The sequence below is a fragment of the Lepidochelys kempii genome, chromosome 1 (assembly GCF_965140265.1).
Source record: "Lepidochelys kempii isolate rLepKem1 chromosome 1, rLepKem1.hap2, whole genome shotgun sequence".
Classification (NCBI taxonomy): Eukaryota; Metazoa; Chordata; order Testudines; family Cheloniidae; genus Lepidochelys; species Lepidochelys kempii.
The window spans coordinates 263,037,261-263,056,061 of record NC_133256.1 but is presented as its reverse complement, the minus strand read 5'-3'; the positions used below and the strand labels follow the sequence as shown (position 1 = coordinate 263,056,061).

The following is an 18,801-nucleotide window of genomic DNA, read 5'->3' as shown; positions in this document are numbered from 1 at the left end:
GCAGTGACATGGCTGGCTCCAGCCAGGCAGTGCGGCTGCCACTCCTGCAGCTCTGAGAGGCATGGTAAGGGGGCGGGGAGTGGGGCGGTTGGATAAGGGGCACGGGATTCCTGGGGCGGTCAGGGGACAGGGGGCGGTTGGATGGGGGGGTGGTTTTGGGGGGACGGTCGGGGAAAGGGGAACAGAGGGGTTGGATGGGGGTGGGGTCCCGTGGGGGTGGTTAGGGGTGGACCTCCAAAGAGGGGGGCATTCAGGGGACAAGGAGCACAGGGGTGTTCTCAGGGGGGCAGTCGGGGGCAAGAAGTGGGAGGGGGCAGATAGGGGGCAGGGGCCAGGCTTTTTGGGGAGGCACAGCCTTCCCTACCCAGCATTCCATACACTTCCGGAACGCCGATGTGGCCCTCATGCCAAAAAGTTTGTCCACCCCTGATGTAAGGGCTCAGGAGAACACACAAAAGCTTAATTTGGCTCCAATCATTTGTTACTTGATTTATTACTTACAATATATGCAAATAAGTGATTTAAAGTCCAGTATTATAGCTCTTTTTCTGCATGGTGGGTAGTTTGGAACACTTTCTGCAGTAAGAAATCCTCCAAGTGGAGAAAGATTGGTGTCCTTGATCACAGTTTGTCTGGCTAGTTCCCTTGGAGGCAGCAGCAGACGTCTTGCAGGCTGGAAATTTTGCAAGACAGGTTTTAGATCCTTGATGATGCGTTGGAGAGGTTTTAGTTGGGGGCTAAAGCTGATGCCTAGTGGCGTTCTGTTATTTTCTTTGTTGGGCCTGTCCTGTAGTAGGTGACTTCTGGGTACTCTTCTGGCTCTGTCAATCTGTTTCTTCACTTCAGCAGGTGGGTATTGTAGTTGTAAGAATCCAGCAACCACATACCACACAACAGAACCACTAACCCAGGAACCTATCCTTGCAACAAAGCCGGTTGACAACTGTGTCCACATATCTATTCAGGGGACACCATTACAGGGCCTAATCACATCAGCCACACTATCAGAGGCTCGTTCACCTGCACGTCTACCAATGTGATATATGCCATCATGTGCCAGCAATGCCCCTCTGCCATGTACATTGGTCAAACTGGACAGTCTCTACGTAAAAGAATAAATGGACACAAATCAGATGTCAAGAATTATAACATTCATAAACCAGTCGGAGAACACTTCAATCTCTCTAGTCACTCGATTACCAGATCGATAAGATCTAAAGATCGCAATATTACAACAAAAAGACTTCAAAAACAGACTCCAACGAGAGACTGCTGAATTGGAATTAATTTGCAAACTGGATAAAATTAACTTAGACTTGAATAGAGACTGGGAGTGGATGGGTCATTACACAAAGTAAAAAGAAAAGGAGTACTTGTGGCACCTTAGAGACTAACCAATTTATTTGAGCATAAGCTTTCGTGAGCTACAGCTCACTTCATCGGATGCATCGGAGCTGTAGCTCACAAAAGCTTATGCTCAAATAAAATGGTTAGTCTCTAAGGTGCCACAAGTACTCCTTTTCTTTTTGCAAATACAGACTAATACGGCTGTTACTCTGAAACCTACACAAAGTAAAACTATTTCCCCATGTTTCCCCCGCCCCCCCAGACGTTCTTGTCAACTGCTAGAAATGGTCCACCTTGATTATCACTACAAAAGGTTTTCTTCCTGCCCCTGCCCCCACTCTCCTGCTGGTATTAGCTCATCTTAAGTGATCACTCTCCTTATAGTGTGAATGATAACACCCATTGTTTCATGTTCTCTGTGTATATAAATCTCCTCACTGTATTTTCCACTGAATGCATCCGATGAAGTGAGCTGCAGCTCACGAAAGCTTATGCTCTAATAAATTTCTTAGTCTCTAAGGTCTACAAGTACTGCTTTTTCTTTTGCGAATATAGACTAACAGGGCTGCTACTCTGAAACCTGTCATAGATGGAATAATTTTCTTTCCTGCTCTTCCTAGGTTTCTTATCCCCTTTTTTTTTTTTTTTTTTGGACCTTAGTTACAGCTTTCTTAGATTCTTTCTTAGAAGCCGGAGCAGATTTTGATGGTTCAGCCATTTTTAACAACTGCTATTCTGCGTGCTTCCCTCACTCACACAGCTACCGCTATTCAGCCTGAATACACACGAACTGTCTCCGCTACTGCAGTATTCCTTATGCAAATAACGACTCTCCTTGACGGTTTACTATTGGGTGGACGCGCAAGAGACTTCGCCACCAGTGCGTCGAATCCCACTATTGGCCAGAGTTAGATCCGTGTCACCATTGGCTGTTTAGAGATTAAGGCCACTTCAGCCTATCAAAAGCGTTTACCTCTTCAAATAGAAAGGATATAAGGGTAGGGTGGGCTGTGGCAAGATCATTCTTATTTCTATTTTACTTTTTTTAGCGTGAGCGCTGTTTGACGCGAACACCAGTCATGTCAGGCCGAGGAAAGCAGGGAGGTAAGGTGCGGGCTAAGGCGAAGTCTCGCTCCTCCCGGGCTGGGCTGCAGTTCCCGGTGGGCCGTGTGCATCGCTTGCTTCGCAAAGGCAATTATGCGGAGCGGGTGGGCGCTGGCGCCCCGGTCTATATGGCTGCGGTGCTGGAGTATCTGACTGCTGAGATTCTGGAGCTGGCTGGCAACGCGGCGCGGGATAACAAGAAAACCAGGATCATCCCCCGTCACCTGCAGCTCGCCATCCGAAACGACGAGGAGCTCAACAAACTCCTGGGGAAAGTGACGATAGCTCAAGGGGGTGTCCTGCCCAATATCCAGGCCGTGCTGCTGCCCAAAAAAACCGAGAGTCACAAGGCAAAGAGCAAGTGAAACCCGAACAACAAGAAACCGGAATCTTTACTCCAAAAACACACCAACCCAAAGGCTCTTTTCAGAGCCACCCACAAAAATCAAAAACGAACTGTTATCACTCACTTTCATAGTAGTAAACAATACGTTAATAGAAAATAGCTATGCTTTTACTGTTCTAGTGAAATATTAACCAGCAGCACTTCGGTTGGGCGTCTGGTGTTAGGTACAATCTTCTCTACATTCTTTCCTCACCAGGGTGGCAAAGCAGCGTTCATATAATGCCTTTTTCCCCTTAAAAGTCAAGCTGTGCGGATTGTTACGAGCCAATCCTTGCACAGCGGAGCAGGCCTTTCAAACTTAACCCTGTTTTCACCAGTAGACTAGAAAAGGGACTCTTGTCTATAGGTGATCGCCAAATTTCTCCTTACCCCCCACCTGGTGGCCGAAGCTACATTTTCTCAGGCGCGCACAACTCCTCTCTTCCCTCTCACAAGAAGCGTGGTTATAGTCGCTCACTCCCCTAACAATTTATAGACGCTCGACTCCAGCCCTAGTATTGAATTTTCTTAGTACAACGAACGCCAAGAAAACGAAAGCTTTACAATCGATTTGTAAAAGTGTTCCCATTTATTTGCTTTCTAGCAAGGGCGTCCGCTCTAGGGCGCGAATGACACAAATAAACCCCTTTTCCTGGGTGCTGCTTCATGTTCACTCCCAATGAGCCCACCAAAGTATGATTTATTGGTCCCTTTTCTGTGATTTTAAGGGGCAAGATCGAAAAGGGAATTTCTCCCTTCCATGAAAAGTACCGTGAGTTTATTAATAAACGAACCTCGTCAGCAATTTTGGGGCAGGAATGGATGGTGTTGGGTTTCTTTGAATGACAAGAACCTTCTTTCATTTCACTTTTTCCTGGGCGCCGCCTTCTTTGCCTTCATCTTTCCTTAGCTTCCGATTGGCAGCCTTGGGCTTCAACGCTTTGACTTCTTGGCCTGCGTCGTTTTTAACGCTTTCCGGGCTCTTGGCTGCTTTCTTGGCATTTTTTCTGGCTCCTTTTCGCGATCTCAGACTTGGGCAGCTTCACAGCTGGTTTCATAGGCTCTGCCATTGTTTGTTTTGGGGTTGGTTGTGAGGTTTGTTTTTTGTTTTTGTCCCCTCCACTCCTCCTAACCGGCATACTTTCCTTGTTCTCTCCCGACTTCCTGCTGATTTTGAAGAAATGAGAGGCCCGGGTGCTTTGGTCTGAACCAAGATGCCCCCGGTCACTAGACACTTGATGCCACTGTTGCTTTTCTCCACATCGTACCCTCTGGCGCGCCAGCTAAGAGCAGCCAAAGAGAGCCCTTTGCGCTCCTTAGAAGCAGACACTGCCTTGGTGATCAGCTGGGACCCGAGGACTTACGGGTTTTGAAGCCTCCTGCCGCCTTCTTCAGCTTTTCAGCGGAGGCTTTAGCTCAAAGATTGGACACAGCCGGAGCAGCAAGAAGCGCTGTTTCCGACATACTGTACTAACAGAATTTTTCTGTAACTCATTTAAGGCGGGGGACGGGGAGAGAGCACAGCTGGCTCCTGTTGGTCGTACACCAGAGGTATTCTGTGATTGGTGCATTAAGGAGCCCGACCGGGAAGGACTTTTCTGCCCGCTCAGGGTTTCGGTTTGTGGTTTTTTTTTGTTGGTGGTGTTCCCCCCACACTCCCGAGTTAAAAAAAAAAAAAAAGTTTTCTTTTTCACAATAACTGCCACCGAGTCATTTGATTTTACAACTGGGTGAAGGGGAAGCAGGGTATTTTTATTCAGTAGGGCTTCCCATTGGATAAACTAATGACGAGGTAAAGAAGAACTGATAAATTAAAACTGTAGCCTTGGAAATAAAATTACAACGACAAGGGAATCCGTCTTTAAAGGGTTTCCTCCAAATCAGGGTAGAAAGGTAATGATTTCAATTTTTTTCCAGTTCAAATTGATTTTGAAGAGGGGGGACCGACTTCCTCTGAATTTTGAATATGAGAGAAGAATTCGTTGCCTTAACCAAGTATTTTACCTCCTAAACACAGTAAATCTATATATGTAACTGTCATAGGGTACATTTATAGATATTCCAATACAACATAAAAAGTTATTTTTAAGTTTTAAAGACATTTTATTATTTGAATTAATTAAATTCCAATGCATACTTTGTTTATTAAATGCAAAAAAGCAAAGTAGTTGTTAGAGTAATATTTTGTATGTATTCTCAAAAGCAAGAAAGATTAGGATTTTTTACACCATTATTTATGACAACATTTTGCTAGTCATAAATTGTTGCTGTAAAAACCTGAAGTTATATAGAGGACATTAATTAAAGATCAAAATGCTTTCAATCCATTATTTCTTTTCCCACTTACATTTAATAGAATGCAAAAGTGCTTTTGGTAAACTACACAATTAATGACAGGTTTCAGAGTAACAGCCCTGTTAGTCTGTATTCGCAAAAAGAAAAGGAGTACTTGTGGCACCTTAGAGACTAACCAATTTATTTGAGCATGAGCTTTCCTGAGCTACAGCTCACTTCATCAGATGCATGCCGTGGAAACTGCAGCAGACTTTATATATACACAGAGAATATGAAAAAATACCTCCTCCCACCCCATTGTCCAGCTGGTAATAGCTTATCTAAAGTGATCATCAGGTGGGTCATTTCCACCACAAATCCAGGTTTTCTCACCCTCCACCTGGATTTGTGCTGGAAATGGCCCACCTGATGATCACTTTAGATAAGCTATTACCAGCTGGACAATGGGGTGGGAGGAGGTATTTTTTCATATTCTCTGTGTATATATAAAGTCTGCTGCAGTTTCCACGGCATGCATCTGATGAAGTGAGCTGTAGCTCACGAAAGCTCATGCTCAAATAAATTGGTTAGTCTCTAAGGTGCCACAAGTACTTCTTTTCTTTTTACACAATTAATGTTAGCTCTATGAATTACTCATATTTGTATTGCATTGTGAACTGCATGAAAACTTTATACCTAGGGATCGTTTTGTTTTGTTTTTTTATTTGTTTTTTAGCACTAATAGAACATGATTCAGTGTTTTGGGTTTGTTTGTTTTTTTTTGAAAAGGTAATGAGAGACTTACATCAGTTCAAAAATGAGCTCATAAGCTCTAGTTATAACTAATCAATTAAAGGTTCACAAAAAGATCTGAATTATCCATAACAATAAAAGTGAGTAAACTGTATACTCTGTCTATTCCACAACACAAGCTAGAGATTGTTGATGATAATCTTGGTTGTAACCTGGTGAAAACTAAGCCACAATCAGGTCCTAAACAACAGGGAAGAAGCTGATTTGCTATTGAAGATAATAAACCATGATAAATAAAATTAAGGCACATCATAGTAATAAGTAATAACAGTAATAAGAAAAAGAATACTTGTGGTACCTTAGAGACTAACCAATTTATCTGAGCATGAGCTTTCGTGAGCTACAGCTCACTTCAAGTTAATTATCCAGAATCAACACTGGTTATTTATGAAATATAATGGTGGTTTTTGCTTTGTTTTTCCCCTGTACACTATGTTGTGGACATGCCCTCATGTAGTTATTAGAAACAATAGTCAATATAGCCTAATGAATCCCCAGGATAAAATGAGAGAAGTCAGTTAGCACTTTTAGCATGACCCTTTAAAGGACTTCTTTGTCATTTAAAAAAAATGCCAATATGTGAGACATGATAAAGATGTGATGGTTACTACAAAGCATACTCCGATGAAATGCGAAGAATACATGGAAGCTATTAAGATAAGCAATCTCCTCCTTGTCTCCTGTTTTGATTCATCTCAATTTGTGTTTTGTTTTTTTTTTTAAAAAGGGTGGTGTAGGGTTAACTTGGAAGAGAAAGGGGATGAGAAAAAACAGCTCCATGTTTCATCCTTAATGTAAAAGTCAACCTGAGAAAGGCCCAGAGGAATATGATTTTAGAGAATTGTCCATAAAACTGAAGCACAGGAGGTAAGATATGGATGCATAGTTTGCTAGTGGCATGGTATTGTCAGTCTGGTTCACTTGAAGAAAAGGAGGACTTGTGGCACCTTAGAGACTAACCAATTTATTTGAGCATAAGCTTTTATGAGCTACAGCTCACTTCATCGGATGCATCCGCTGAAGTGAGCTGTAGCTCATAAAAGCTTATGCTCAAATAAATTGGTTAGTCTCTAAGGTGCCACTAGTACTCCTTTTTTCTTTGCGAATACAGACTAACACATCTGCTACTCTGAAACCTGGTTCACTTAGTTTCCTCTTAACGAGAAAATTATGTTAACATCACCCCGAAAATGAGGAGGTTTTAAAAATACTTTGAATTTTCTGAGTGTCTGTCCTCACCTCGGGGTATAAGTAGCTCATCTTCCCCAAATTACAAAATATATTATGAAAATATGCATTTTAATTTGTTAATGATTTTATCTGGTTCCAAAACTGACTAATGAACCCTGGTAAGCATGATCTTTGCTTCATTCAATACTTGTACATTTCATGTTGCTTCATGGTAGGTGTACACACAGTCACTCTTCCCTCCACCCACACACCCATTTATCCATCCATAAACACCCCACATGGAACAATCCTGCACTTGGGGAAAGCCCAGTGTCCCAACCAGACTCCTACACAAGCCACTCCCCCCTATTTCAATTAAACTCACTCCCCTGAACTCTATCCAGATGTAGTCCCCGCACATGTCACATCCCTTTGCTCAAATCCAGACACTCCCATGCTCTCAAATGCCTCCTCTCCACCGTTTGCACATTGTCACCATTTACCGTGTACCCTCCTCTAGATTCCAACTTTCTAGAATGCAGGATATGGGGGTAGCAGAGCTGTTTGTTTTTCCTCTCTGCTGCACTTCTTCTCACCTGGCCCTTCCCAGCTCAAGTGCCACTTCTTCCCCAACAACCATACATTGTTACTATTTTTAATCCAGTAGGACCTAAAGTGCCCAAGCAGTGCCACAGTCCTATTGCTCTAGGATTTGTACCAACTAAGGCCTTGTCTACACTACAGAGTTTTGCCAGTGTAAGTTATGCCAACATACAGCCACCACTGTAATTAAACCGCTGTTGCATGCCCACACTGTGCTCCTTGTGTCAGTGGAGCACATCCACAATAGCAGCTCTTGCATTGACACAGAGAGCAGTGCAGTGTGGGTACCTTTGGGAAGGGTTTGCAATACCTCATGGGGACAGGTACAGTGTCATATGATGAAGATTTCTAAGTCCCATCATTCCATGGGCATCCTACTAGATTGCCAACTGCTTTTCAACTGCTTTGGTAATCTGCAATCCAGTCATCTCTGTCAGAAAGCATGGATCCTGCACTGCTCTTCAGTATTGTGTGGTGCATTATGAACACAAGGCTACAAGAGGAGCCCAACGGGAAGCTATTCAGCTGGGGATACCTTGAAGGAGCATGATAACACTGAGCCACAATAATGTGTGTTGCTATAATGTGCTGAGCCTGGCATTGTTTGTCTGCACCGTGCTACGAACCTTATAATGATTGCTGTGTGTGCCTGAAAAGGAACACATTTTAAATCATTTTTTTAAAGTAGCACTTAGTAATATGACCAAACTGACATTGCTGAACACTAACACAAGAAGCCCACAGTGTGTTGGGGGAGTGTGAGAGACTCTGTTGTGGAGGGGAAGGGGGAGTATGTGTTTGTGTTAGGGGAGAGTGACTGTGTGGGCAAGTTATCTCTAAGTTCAGACAGCAGCTGGAAGTAAACAATCCTGAGGCATAAGCTGGTGCACAGACAGCTGGTGTCCCCCTGTCCCTCCATCTCAGCTCAGCGGAGAAAAGTACACCAGCAGGGGGAGGGGAACACCCCAACATCAGCCCCCTACTCACTCCCTGGCTCTGCACAGCACAAGTCTCTTCCTCTCCCTCCTCACAGGTAAGCGGCCCACCCTGCCTGCCACTGTGGTCCTAGAGCTGGAGAGAGCAGGATTCCGCATTAATGTTTTGATTCCAGGGTTCCCTCTGAGTTCTCCCACAGTCTCCTCTCCCCACAGACCAAGGAGACCCACCTGCTCCCTGTAGTCCAGGCAGAAGTGCATTTGCTGCCAAGGAGCCGCCATGCTCAGCTGGGCAGTAGCTATGCAAGCTGTCCATGCTGAGCAGTTTCAAAACTTCCTGAGGCTTTGAAAGGGAAGGGGTGCATGCCTGTGTAGCTGGGTGCAGGGCAGTGGAGTTCAAAACAGTGAGCAGAGCGGTCACAGTGGGCATTGTGGACTGGGATACCTCCTGGAGGCCAGTTACAGCCACACTGATGCTTTGTCGATCTAACTTTGCTACATAAAGCTCTACGCATCTTGTCGAGGTGGTTTTATTTTGTCAGCGAAGCAGGAAAGTTTTGTCAGAAGGAGGAGCATTGTACTGTGCACACCTCCGCTGTTTTGTTGAAAAAAGTTGCCTTTTGCCGACAAAACTGTGTAGCGTAGCCAAGTCCATGGCATAGAATAAGAAACGTTCCCTCCCCGGCAGCCTACACTCTAAAACGTCAGGGAAGACACACAAATAACCTGTTTGGAGGACTCCAGCAGGAGGACTGATAAGAAATAAGAATGCCTTTGCACCAAGATATCAGTGCTCTAAGACTCCCCATACTACTACTGCCAAAAGCGCCCCACTGGGCCCCGGCCCTAGAGCTGGGGAATCCTTTTAAATGTTGACCGTTTGATGCAGAGGCACTGGCATCACTTATCTTGGGCACATCCTTGTGGGGCACCTCTAAATGCCCAGGGAAGCCCTAAAGTCAGTTACCCTCATGCCATCTCCTCTCCACACAGAAGAACAGCTCATCAACCTGCATATATCCATGTCCACTAACCCCTTGTCTCCCAAGCAAGAGGGGTGGGGTGGGGACGGTTGGTTGGTTTTGTTTGTTCATGTTTTGTCACTTTTAATTGATATTTTAATTATTACGGTTTTTTACACCACTTTATTAAGGCTTTTTAATGTTGTTTTTTGGGGGACAGGGGAACGGAGAGAGCATGACATGTTCTTTAGTTTTTCAGATATTTTAATTTCAAGATTCACATCTGCAAAAACACAGAGGTATCAGAAATTAGGGGAAAAGAAGCTTCTGTCCCTTATGCTTGCAGTTTAGTTTCTGGAAGGCCGCACACAGACACATCACACAATCTTACTGGACACTCCCCAAAAAGATGAACATTCACTGGAATTCAGTTGCTAAGGCATCGTTGCAGTTTACCATTCAGGTTACAATAACTTGCCACATGGTTATTCACTGTCCAAATCTTTGTTCACACAGTGTTCAGAGTGCCCAACAGTGTCTCATGCCTTTACAGAACAAAGCCATTGAGCTGCCAGGCTCTGAAAACCAGGACATACAGAATTATGGTGCACAATTAACTAACCCTTTGGAGTTGTCAGTAGCCACTGAGGATATATTGTAAGTATATTTCAGTGAGGGCTACCCTATATTAAGTGGACATGAGGAATGGCTTACAAATTAAATAGCAAAAATAAATAAATAAATAAATAAATAAATAAGTTAACACAGAGTTAGGCCGCCCAGTCTCGAGGCAGGAGCCATTCACCAATGAGGTGACCTCCCCTGTAGTGTGGACTTGTTCTCCTCCTCCTGGCAGTCCTCGCTGAGTCTCTGCTTTGCACCTCCAGGACCACTGCCTTCCTTATACCTTGTGCCTGCAGGAATCAGGTGTCTATGCAGGGAGGCTTCTGCAACTCCGCTACCATGGGCCTGCTCCCTCACACACCAGACAAACACGTAAGAGTCATCCCTGAGTAGGTACTCTTCAGCAGCACCCCACAGCTGGGGACTCAACACTTTCCTTGCAGTTCCAGCCGGGGGTCTCTGCTCTGCAGGGCCAGGACCGCAGTCTCCCCCACCCCTTGTACCCTAGTGTCTTGGACCCCTCGGATGTGCAGGAAACCCTATGCTATCGGTGCTGCCCTAACTCTACCCCAACCCTACTGCCCACTTAATTTCCAACAACAGTAGAAATAAAAATCAATACAAACAAAAGCATCTTAAAAAATCAAGATCAACATTAATCATTACAATTGGAAAAAAATAAAAATGGAATTCTGACAAGCCTAGGCACAGATAAGAGAAAGTTAACCAGTGCAGTAAGATACATAAAAGCTACTGACAAGAAGTCCCTGTATTAGGGAAAAATTCTACATAAAGTGGTATGATTGAAGTACAAAAACCAATTAGAAAAGAGGTATGATGACATAAAAATAGCATGGACAGCTAAAGTTACATAAAATGAAGCTTGCATATGCATATTGTATGGGTTATGTAAGACACAAGGCTTAATGTTGATTGGATAGTCAGATAATGTGGAAAGATATAAATAGTTTAGTGTGTAATGGGGTAAAATCCTCAGGAAAAATCCATTGTGACCTGCCTATGCCCCAGGAGAAGGTAATTGATTGATAGTTTTTTTCCTGAATATCTGTCATTCACTGCTTTCACTGCACATGGTCAGCAGTACCCAATGCACCCCATGCTCTGTCTACACAAAATCTGTGGCTTTTAAAGTAACCATCACATACTATTTTCTGCACAGAACAGCTGCCTCATTCAGCTCCAGGATGGATAGTGGTTCATGGAATAAATCAGTGGTGAAGGAGGCTGTTGTCCACAGAACCTCTTCATCATTTCTTGAAGAAGTTGGAAGATTGCCAAGGCCCCGGGTCTCACTGAACACTGACAAATGCATAGCTGGACAGCAAGCTGGATCACCTGTGTGTTAGTATAGTTAAAATAGGTGTTAGATTTTATACAGGTGTGTTTAGTATTTGGACTTTATGAAATGCTTGTAAGTTGCTGCATGTCTTAATCTCACTTATAATATCTTTATCCGATGCTATAAGATAATATTTAAATGTTTGCTTTGTAACTATAAAAGTGTTTGCTCTAAAACTATAAACTGGCACGGTCAGGATAGAAGCATCACCAAGTGTGAAGTACAAGTTCTTTGGGACTGGGAGTAACCTGAATATTGTGGTGATTTTTGGTGTAAGACACCATCTGGCACAAAGGCAGGTTTGCTTTCGGAGGCTTGCTATAGTGCTTTAGGAGCTCACACTGGTTACTTAGTTGGTGAAATGTAATTATAGAACATACAACTAGTTTGTGGTTCTTGCCTTGTTCCGTGACAGTCTGCCCTGAGGTTGGCACTCATGCGCCTGAGCTACTCTAGGCAGCTCAACAGTGTATACTATCTGAAGTACTAGTACAGGCGAATCTAGACCTTCCCATAACTAAAGTGTCTACCCCTCAACTAAGAAGCCAGGGGGAACCACTAAGCCCAGGCTGCAAATGATTATGGGGGACAAAAAGGAGAAAACAGGATTTTGAGTAAGATCAAAGGTTGAAAATCAGGGATCCGCAAGGGGTACCAAGCAGAGGAACCCCGACAACCCCCACTACTATTCAAAGGAGTCTACAAAGTCAGTGGACACCACCCAGAGGAATTCATCCCAGAGACACGAGCAGACAAGGGACAGGAAACAGGCCTGGCAGTTGCAGAGTACCCCCATTCAGCTTCCTCCTCCTGGAGGGATGGATGGCCATCTTGGCCATTGCCAGGAGGAGGTTTATGGGGAGGACCTATGAGTGCGAGGCCATAGGCAGGGTGTTCACAGACCAGGAGGCATGGGGAAAAGTGCAGCCAGAATCTCAATAAGAGATTCTGGAGGAGCTGGGAAAGGAGCTGAAACCTGATGCCCTGTATATAAATGTGTGCCAGTGTAGCCCGCTTGTCGCAGAAGGAATCGGTGTCAGAGGAGATAGTGAATGACTCCAGTTGGAAGGCATGCACTGTTTGAAAGTAAAGTACTGGTGTGGGTGGGTCTGGGTCTGCCCAAAACTAAATGCCCACCCCCTCAGAAAAGGGAGGGGGCATTAAAACTAGGTTTCAATTGATTTATTGGGACAACTAATGAAAAAACAGGATTGGGAGCGCAGGTCATAAGGTAATAATCAGGAATCTGGTGGGGGACACCAAGCAGAAAGTTCCTGACAGCGCCCACTGCTCCTCAAAGGTGTTCAGAGAGTTAGTAGACACTGTTGGGAGTGAAGGTATATTTAGGCCTGACAGAAGCCTGCTGGGGATTTTAAAGAGTCTGTTCTGATAATGTTCAACTACGTAAGCATAAGTAGGACTGGGCATGTGTAAGAAATTGCAAAGTCATCATATTTAAATTGTGGGAACAAGAAAAGATAAAGTAACTAAAAAGCTAGAAAAGATCAGTTTGAACTAACACTAAACCTGTCTTGACAGGGGAGGAGAGTTAACATGGATAAGAGAGACTAATACCAATGTATAAGAAAAGCTACCAAAAAGTTCTAAATAAGTTTGTGTAACAAAAGGTGGTTGAAACTGTATTGTCCAGTGCTGGAAGCAACTGTGATGAGATGGTCCTAATGAGCGTCCCGCAGTAAACCTCAACTCAACAGACATGGCCCAGAGAAACTCTGTCCAGCATCATGAGTAGACAAGGGAACGGACATAGGCCTCCCCAGTAGCAGAGCACCTCTTCCTCCCCCATGCAGCTTCCTTCTCTTGGTATGATGCATGGCCATCTTGGCCAGCACCAGGAGAAGGTTGGTAAGGAGGTCCCATGACTTTGCAGGGCCACGGATGAGGTGTGCCAGAATCGGGAGGTGTGGAGAAAAGTGCAGCCAATATCTCAGTAAGAGGTTCTGGAGGATCTGGAAGAGGGCTGCAACCTGACACACCCTAAGTAGAGGTGTGCCATGGTCTCTGGCGAACAGGGGTCAGGGTAGTCAGTGAACTGCATCACGTGAAGGTTTGTAGTCAATAAGGCATGGGATTACAGGAAGAGAAGATAAGCCCTCATGGTTATGACAGTTGAATGCTGCCCTGGAGAACTGGATTCTATCCTGGACTCTCTCATAGAGTTCCTATGTGATGCAGGGCAAGTCACTTAAACCACACTTTTTAGCAGTGGTCATGAATTGTGTGTTCCTTATTTTTTCTGTGCCTTACTTGAGCCCTTTTGTCTGATTTGAAGAAGTGATGAGAGCTCATAGCTGCATCTGAGCTAAATGGAAGTTCTGGTTGTATATATTATGCTAAGTACTCTGAAAAATCAGGCCCTAGCCATCTGGAATCAGGCACCCAAAATCCATGGATATTTTTTCTTTAATCTCTGTGTTATTTGGCTCCTCATCAGAGAAATTGGATTAATCATGTCACCTCAACTCACAGGGGAATTCTCTAAGATTAATTAATATTTGGTGAGCATTATGATACTATGGTGATGAAAGCCTGTGAGAAAAGAATAATTGTGTTCAGAGGAAGGTCCGAAGAGTGTGTAACAAATAAAAATATTTCCAATAGGCTTTTTTTTTTTCCTTGTTCAGTTCAAATGTTATATCAAGACTGTATTTTGGCAGTGTGTAACATACTGTTTTCATTTATTATCTTAAGAGACATGTCATATTTTAGACATATTTACAGCTGGACTTGTCACTTGCTATCTGTCCAGTACCTTGTATTATGGGGAAAGTTGAGTTTCTATCAGAAAGTTCTAGCTTTTAGCTCTGCGGGGGGAGGAAATAATCTGTTATTCAAAATACAAGTAATCTTAATGTAAAAGCTACAGAGATGAAGAAAGAATATTTATTATTGTATTGCTATTGTATGTTTTTGTTGTTAATAGTAAATATAGCAATGTAACAGTATTTTAAAATTCTGAAGCTTGAAAAGGAGTGTTTTATTTTCTTCAGTGTCCTAGAACCCTTAGTGATCATTTTAATCCATGCTTTCTAAAGATCAGCAGACGCATAGTTAAATTGTGTTTTAGTAGCAGAGTTAGCATTAAGGTGTATTACAATTTGATATACACACGTGACAGCAAAAAAGTTATTTTTTTAAGCAATTTCCAAGCCTTTCCCACACAAAATAATTCTTTCTATTTATCAGTTATATAAATGAATTCCTTTATCTGTCGTGGAAAAGGACTCTGGGTTTCTGCTTGATTATTTGTACAGTCATTCAATCAGTAGTCAGACTACTTACAGTACGGTACAGCAAAGGGAATAATAATATTGGAAAAGGAACATACGGAGGTAATGAACGAAAGAAAATAATACGGTATCGGATAATACAAGAGGGCCCTGCTCTATCTTTGGATGAAATACAGTAAATGCACTGATCACATTAGTTCTCCCTTCGCACACTTGGGGAAATGGCAAGGAATGCTGGGGAGCTGAAGAAAGGTGATGTGTCCCGAAACCTGATTGGTCAGATTTTACTGCAGACTGCAAATCCATAAAAACCAAAGGAGCAGTTTGAAACCAAAATAGGCACAAAAGTGAAGCAGTTTTACCAGAAGATCCTCCAGAAGGCAAAATAAGGTAATGGCAAATGAAAAATGCCATTTGACAGCTGCTCTTATTTAAACAATTAACAGAGACGCCAGGTATTGCCAGAAAATCAGGGATTCCTTTGAATTAATAATTAGTAGAGGTAGGATTTGATAATTTGCCAAAGTTTGAAAAAATGATTATATATATATATATATTGCGGAGTCTAAATGGAATAATGCTCAGACAATGGCAAGCGCAAGGGCCGGGCTAATAAGCCGCCACTTTTCTTCTAACTCAAGCATCACGAAGACAGAGGCTAGTGTGGGAGGATAACAGAGAATAGACCCCGCCCATGTTTTTCTTGACAGTTTTCAATCAGGTCGTCCCCACGGATCTCAGCCTCAGGTGATGTTTCATTGCACAAACTATAATCTAAACTGCACTCGGTAAACGGTAGGGAGAGGGCTATCAGAAAGTGCTTCTCCATAATGTCCACGGTATTTCAAAGCTTGGATCGCTTGTAGGGGTATAAAACGTATCTCGAAGAGAATGCTGAAGAAACTTGAAGATTCTGATCTGTTATCTTCATTAAGCATGCTTTACTTTTTCCTTCTCCCAGTCAGACCAAAACATCAACAATACAAAGGCGCTTTTCAAAGCCTCCCTAGACTTTCACAATAAGAACTGTTACTTTTAGTAACTTCCTTCAAAGGTGTGGGGAAAGACTTTTACCTTACACATCAAATCGTTTATTATTATGTGATAATTCCCAATTTCTTAATCTTTACCAGCAATCTGTTCACAGCCATTGATCTATGAGAAACATTGTATGAAAGCAGCTGTCTGCTCTCTAGTTCCATATATATATATATATGAAACAAAAAATTGAATGCTAGCTGATACCTATAAGAGGTCTCAGGAGAAAACTCACAAAAAGTCTAACTCAGTTCTTTCCTGTTGTATGTGGTACTTAATATTTAATTTGTACCATATTCAGATAATAGATTTAAATAAAAGTATTATAGTGATTTTAATAAGGGGTAGGTGGTTCTGAATACTGTCTAGAGAAAAAGAGCCTTTTCAGGGAGATGGCCTTGGTGCTCTCAGAGCTACTGTTTGGGCAGCCGGCTTGCAGCAGCCGCAGAGGGACAGCAAGCTATATCTCCTAGGAAGGGATACCCGAGGACTTTCCGGTCCAGGCTAGAAAGCTTAGTTAAAACTATTCCTCTCACAGCAGCTTCTGCCTCCAAAGGGGGGCAGGGGGAACCCGTGAGTAAGGGAAATGGAGAGACTGGGGATGAGTTAGAGACCAAAATACCCTTTCTATCTGGCTAGTGGGCCCCTGATTTGACACACTTAGTTTGAAAAGTCCACTCTGTTAACAGATAAGTTAGTGATAACCCTCCCCTGTATGTCCTCCTAGGGACTATTCATAACCTACTTAAACAATCTCTACCCTTGCCGGTTGGAGGTGGGAGTTTGAATACTCCTTTAGTATAAAATTGTTGGGGGGGGGGAGGGCTAGTATCTAATGATTTGTGTCCATTTTTTCCACTGATTTGTTAGTCTCTAAGGTGCCACAAGTCCTCCTTTTCTTTTTGCGGATACAGACTAATAGGACTGCTACTCTGACATTTATTAAACCAAGTAGATTATTGTGAACAGAAACAGATTAGACTGTAAAATAGAAACTTAATCCTTTTACTAGGTAAGTATTGCAACGCAAGTGATTACTGTTTAAAAATTTCTTCGGTCTCACGTGTTTAATTAAGGTTTCAGGGAGGACGAAAGGACTAAAGGTCTGTCTCAAAGCCGGGTTAGAATTGAAGGATCATCCAATCCTCCAAATAACCACAAACTGAAACATGAAACACAATGAAAACGGGGGGATTTTATTGTGTTTCAATAAAACAATAAATAAACTAGGGTTTAGTTATTACCCTTCTCTGTCTCCAGAGATGGGTGTTCGACTGTAAGAGAAATAAGGAGCGGGAATGACATTCATAAACTGGCTATTTTGAAAGAGAAGTAGCGAGACATGGAGCCTCCGATATAAAAGAACAAGAAACTGAGGTAGTAGCGAAGGAAAGGTAGAGTCTGTTTCCGAGAGAGGAAACCGCACAAATGTTCGGTGCTGGGCGGTCCAGGAATCGCGGATTTCAGGGAAATGAGCTGTGGTGCAGCCACATTGGGAAAGCCGTAAGCTTTGGGATAGTGGTGAGGCGGGAAGGGTCCTATTTCAAGAGTACAGAGCGGGCTTTTTCAAATTTTCAAATTACCCAATGACATATGGCTCGTAACCATCAGCCAATCAAGAAAGAGAGTTTGCCTATAAATACAGCTAGTGCCGCAATAAACGCTTCTCTTTTTCCGTTTTATTTCAGAGGTAATAACGCTTTGTGTTTCTTGCAATGGCCAGAACCAAGCAGACCGCCCGTAAATCTACCGGTGGCAAAGCCCCCCGTAAGCAGCTGGCGACTAAAGCTGCCCGGAAGAGCGCGCCTGCAACTGGGGGAGTGAAGAAGCCTCATCGTTACCGACCCGGCACCGTGGCCCTGCGAGAGATCCGCCGCTACCAGAAATCCACTGAGCTGCTCATCCGCAAGCTGCCCTTCCAGCGCCTGGTGCGTGAAATCGCCCAGGACTTCAAGACCGACTTGCGCTTCCAGAGCTCGGCCGTTATGGCCCTGCAGGAGGCCAGCGAAGCCTACTTGGTGGGGCTCTTTGAGGACACCAACCTGTGTGCTATTCACGCCAAGAGAGTCACCATCATGCCCAAAGACATCCAGTTAGCCCGGCGTATCCGCGGCGAGAGAGCTTAAAGGCTACTCAGCCCTCTTCCAAATGACCCAAAGGCTCTTTTAAGAGCCACTAAAGTTACACTTGAAGGAGTTGTAGCACACCTATAAGTAAGTCTCTAAGATGCCACAAGTACTCTTTTTCTTTTTATAATGTAAGTGTTGTTCCGCGGTGGTACACTACTGTAGGTAAACTGCTTTTTAATTTAATAGGAGTAGTGTTCTGTCTTTTCAGTAAATGCACTTATTCCCTATTAACTTCTAAAGAAAACCCGAGCCAAATACAAAGTTGCTATTTAAAGCTTTAGCTTCAAGTCCCTTTCCCACTTTGGGGTGATTATTTGACAAACTCTAGAAATATTTCATATAAAAACCCTTTGCAATTCGAAAAACAGTGATATTTCCTCTTTAAAAATACTCAACTACATCGACTTCTGTAGGGAGCTAGGGGTAGTCAAAGGATTTCTTAGTTTACTTTTAACCAGATTTATCACGTGGAAACCTTTATTCTCAGTCTGGCTAAAAGTAACCTGTAAACAAGCCGCCAATGGGTTAGTTTGGGGTGCGGTATGTGAATGATAAACAAGGTTTGAACAATTCCTTTGTAAAATTCAAGCTAATCTAATTGGAAACGAAACACAAATGCGATCTTTTTCAGAGGAGGGAAGGAAGGTGGGAGACAAAGAAAGCGGCATTCTTGTGTCCTATTCTCCTTAACGCCGCGTATTAAACCAGCTAGATTATTTTGCTCGAAGATGTATCAGGATGAAACTGTAGACAGAGAAATTCAATCATTTCACTTTTGCAAATAACTATTTAAAAACTCCTCCAGT

At 43.2% G+C, this 18,801-nt stretch overlaps 3 protein-coding genes and 1 pseudogene across 6 annotated transcripts in view; 2 read left to right on the top strand and 2 right to left on the bottom strand.

Annotated features, from left to right (window-relative positions):
* LOC140904947 (histone H2B 8) overlaps positions 1-18,801 on the bottom strand; it is a 43,244-nt gene that overhangs the window by 22,431 nt on the left and 2,012 nt on the right. The window contains exon 2 of one of the 4 annotated variants that reach the window (XM_073327335.1): positions 7,622-11,573. The exons of the other annotated variants lie outside the window; for them this stretch is intronic. The gene's annotated coding sequence lies outside the window, so the exon portion shown is untranslated. Of the gene's footprint in view, positions 1-7,621; positions 11,574-18,801 lie in introns of those variants that run through there. 4 annotated transcript variants of the gene reach the window in all.
* Positions 1,725-4,958, bottom strand: LOC140904939 (histone H1.10-like; annotated as a pseudogene).
* LOC140904940 (histone H2A.J) lies at positions 2,341-2,891 on the top strand. Its single transcript, XM_073327328.1, has one exon. The coding sequence runs from the start codon at positions 2,427-2,429 to the stop codon at positions 2,814-2,816; it is 390 nt and encodes a 129-aa protein (XP_073183429.1). The 5' UTR covers positions 2,341-2,426; the 3' UTR covers positions 2,817-2,891.
* Positions 17,534-18,056, top strand: LOC140904944 (histone H3). The gene has a single exon (XM_073327331.1). It carries the CDS (start codon positions 17,582-17,584, stop codon positions 17,990-17,992), a length of 411 nt encoding a protein of 136 aa, XP_073183432.1. The 5' UTR covers positions 17,534-17,581; the 3' UTR covers positions 17,993-18,056.

Coding starts and splice junctions, on each gene's coding strand:
- LOC140904940 (XM_073327328.1), top strand. CDS start 2,427: ATGTCAGGCCGAGGAAAGCAGGGAGGTAAGGTGCGGGCTAAGGCGAAG.
- LOC140904944 (XM_073327331.1), top strand. CDS start 17,582: ATGGCCAGAACCAAGCAGACCGCCCGTAAATCTACCGGTGGCAAAGCC.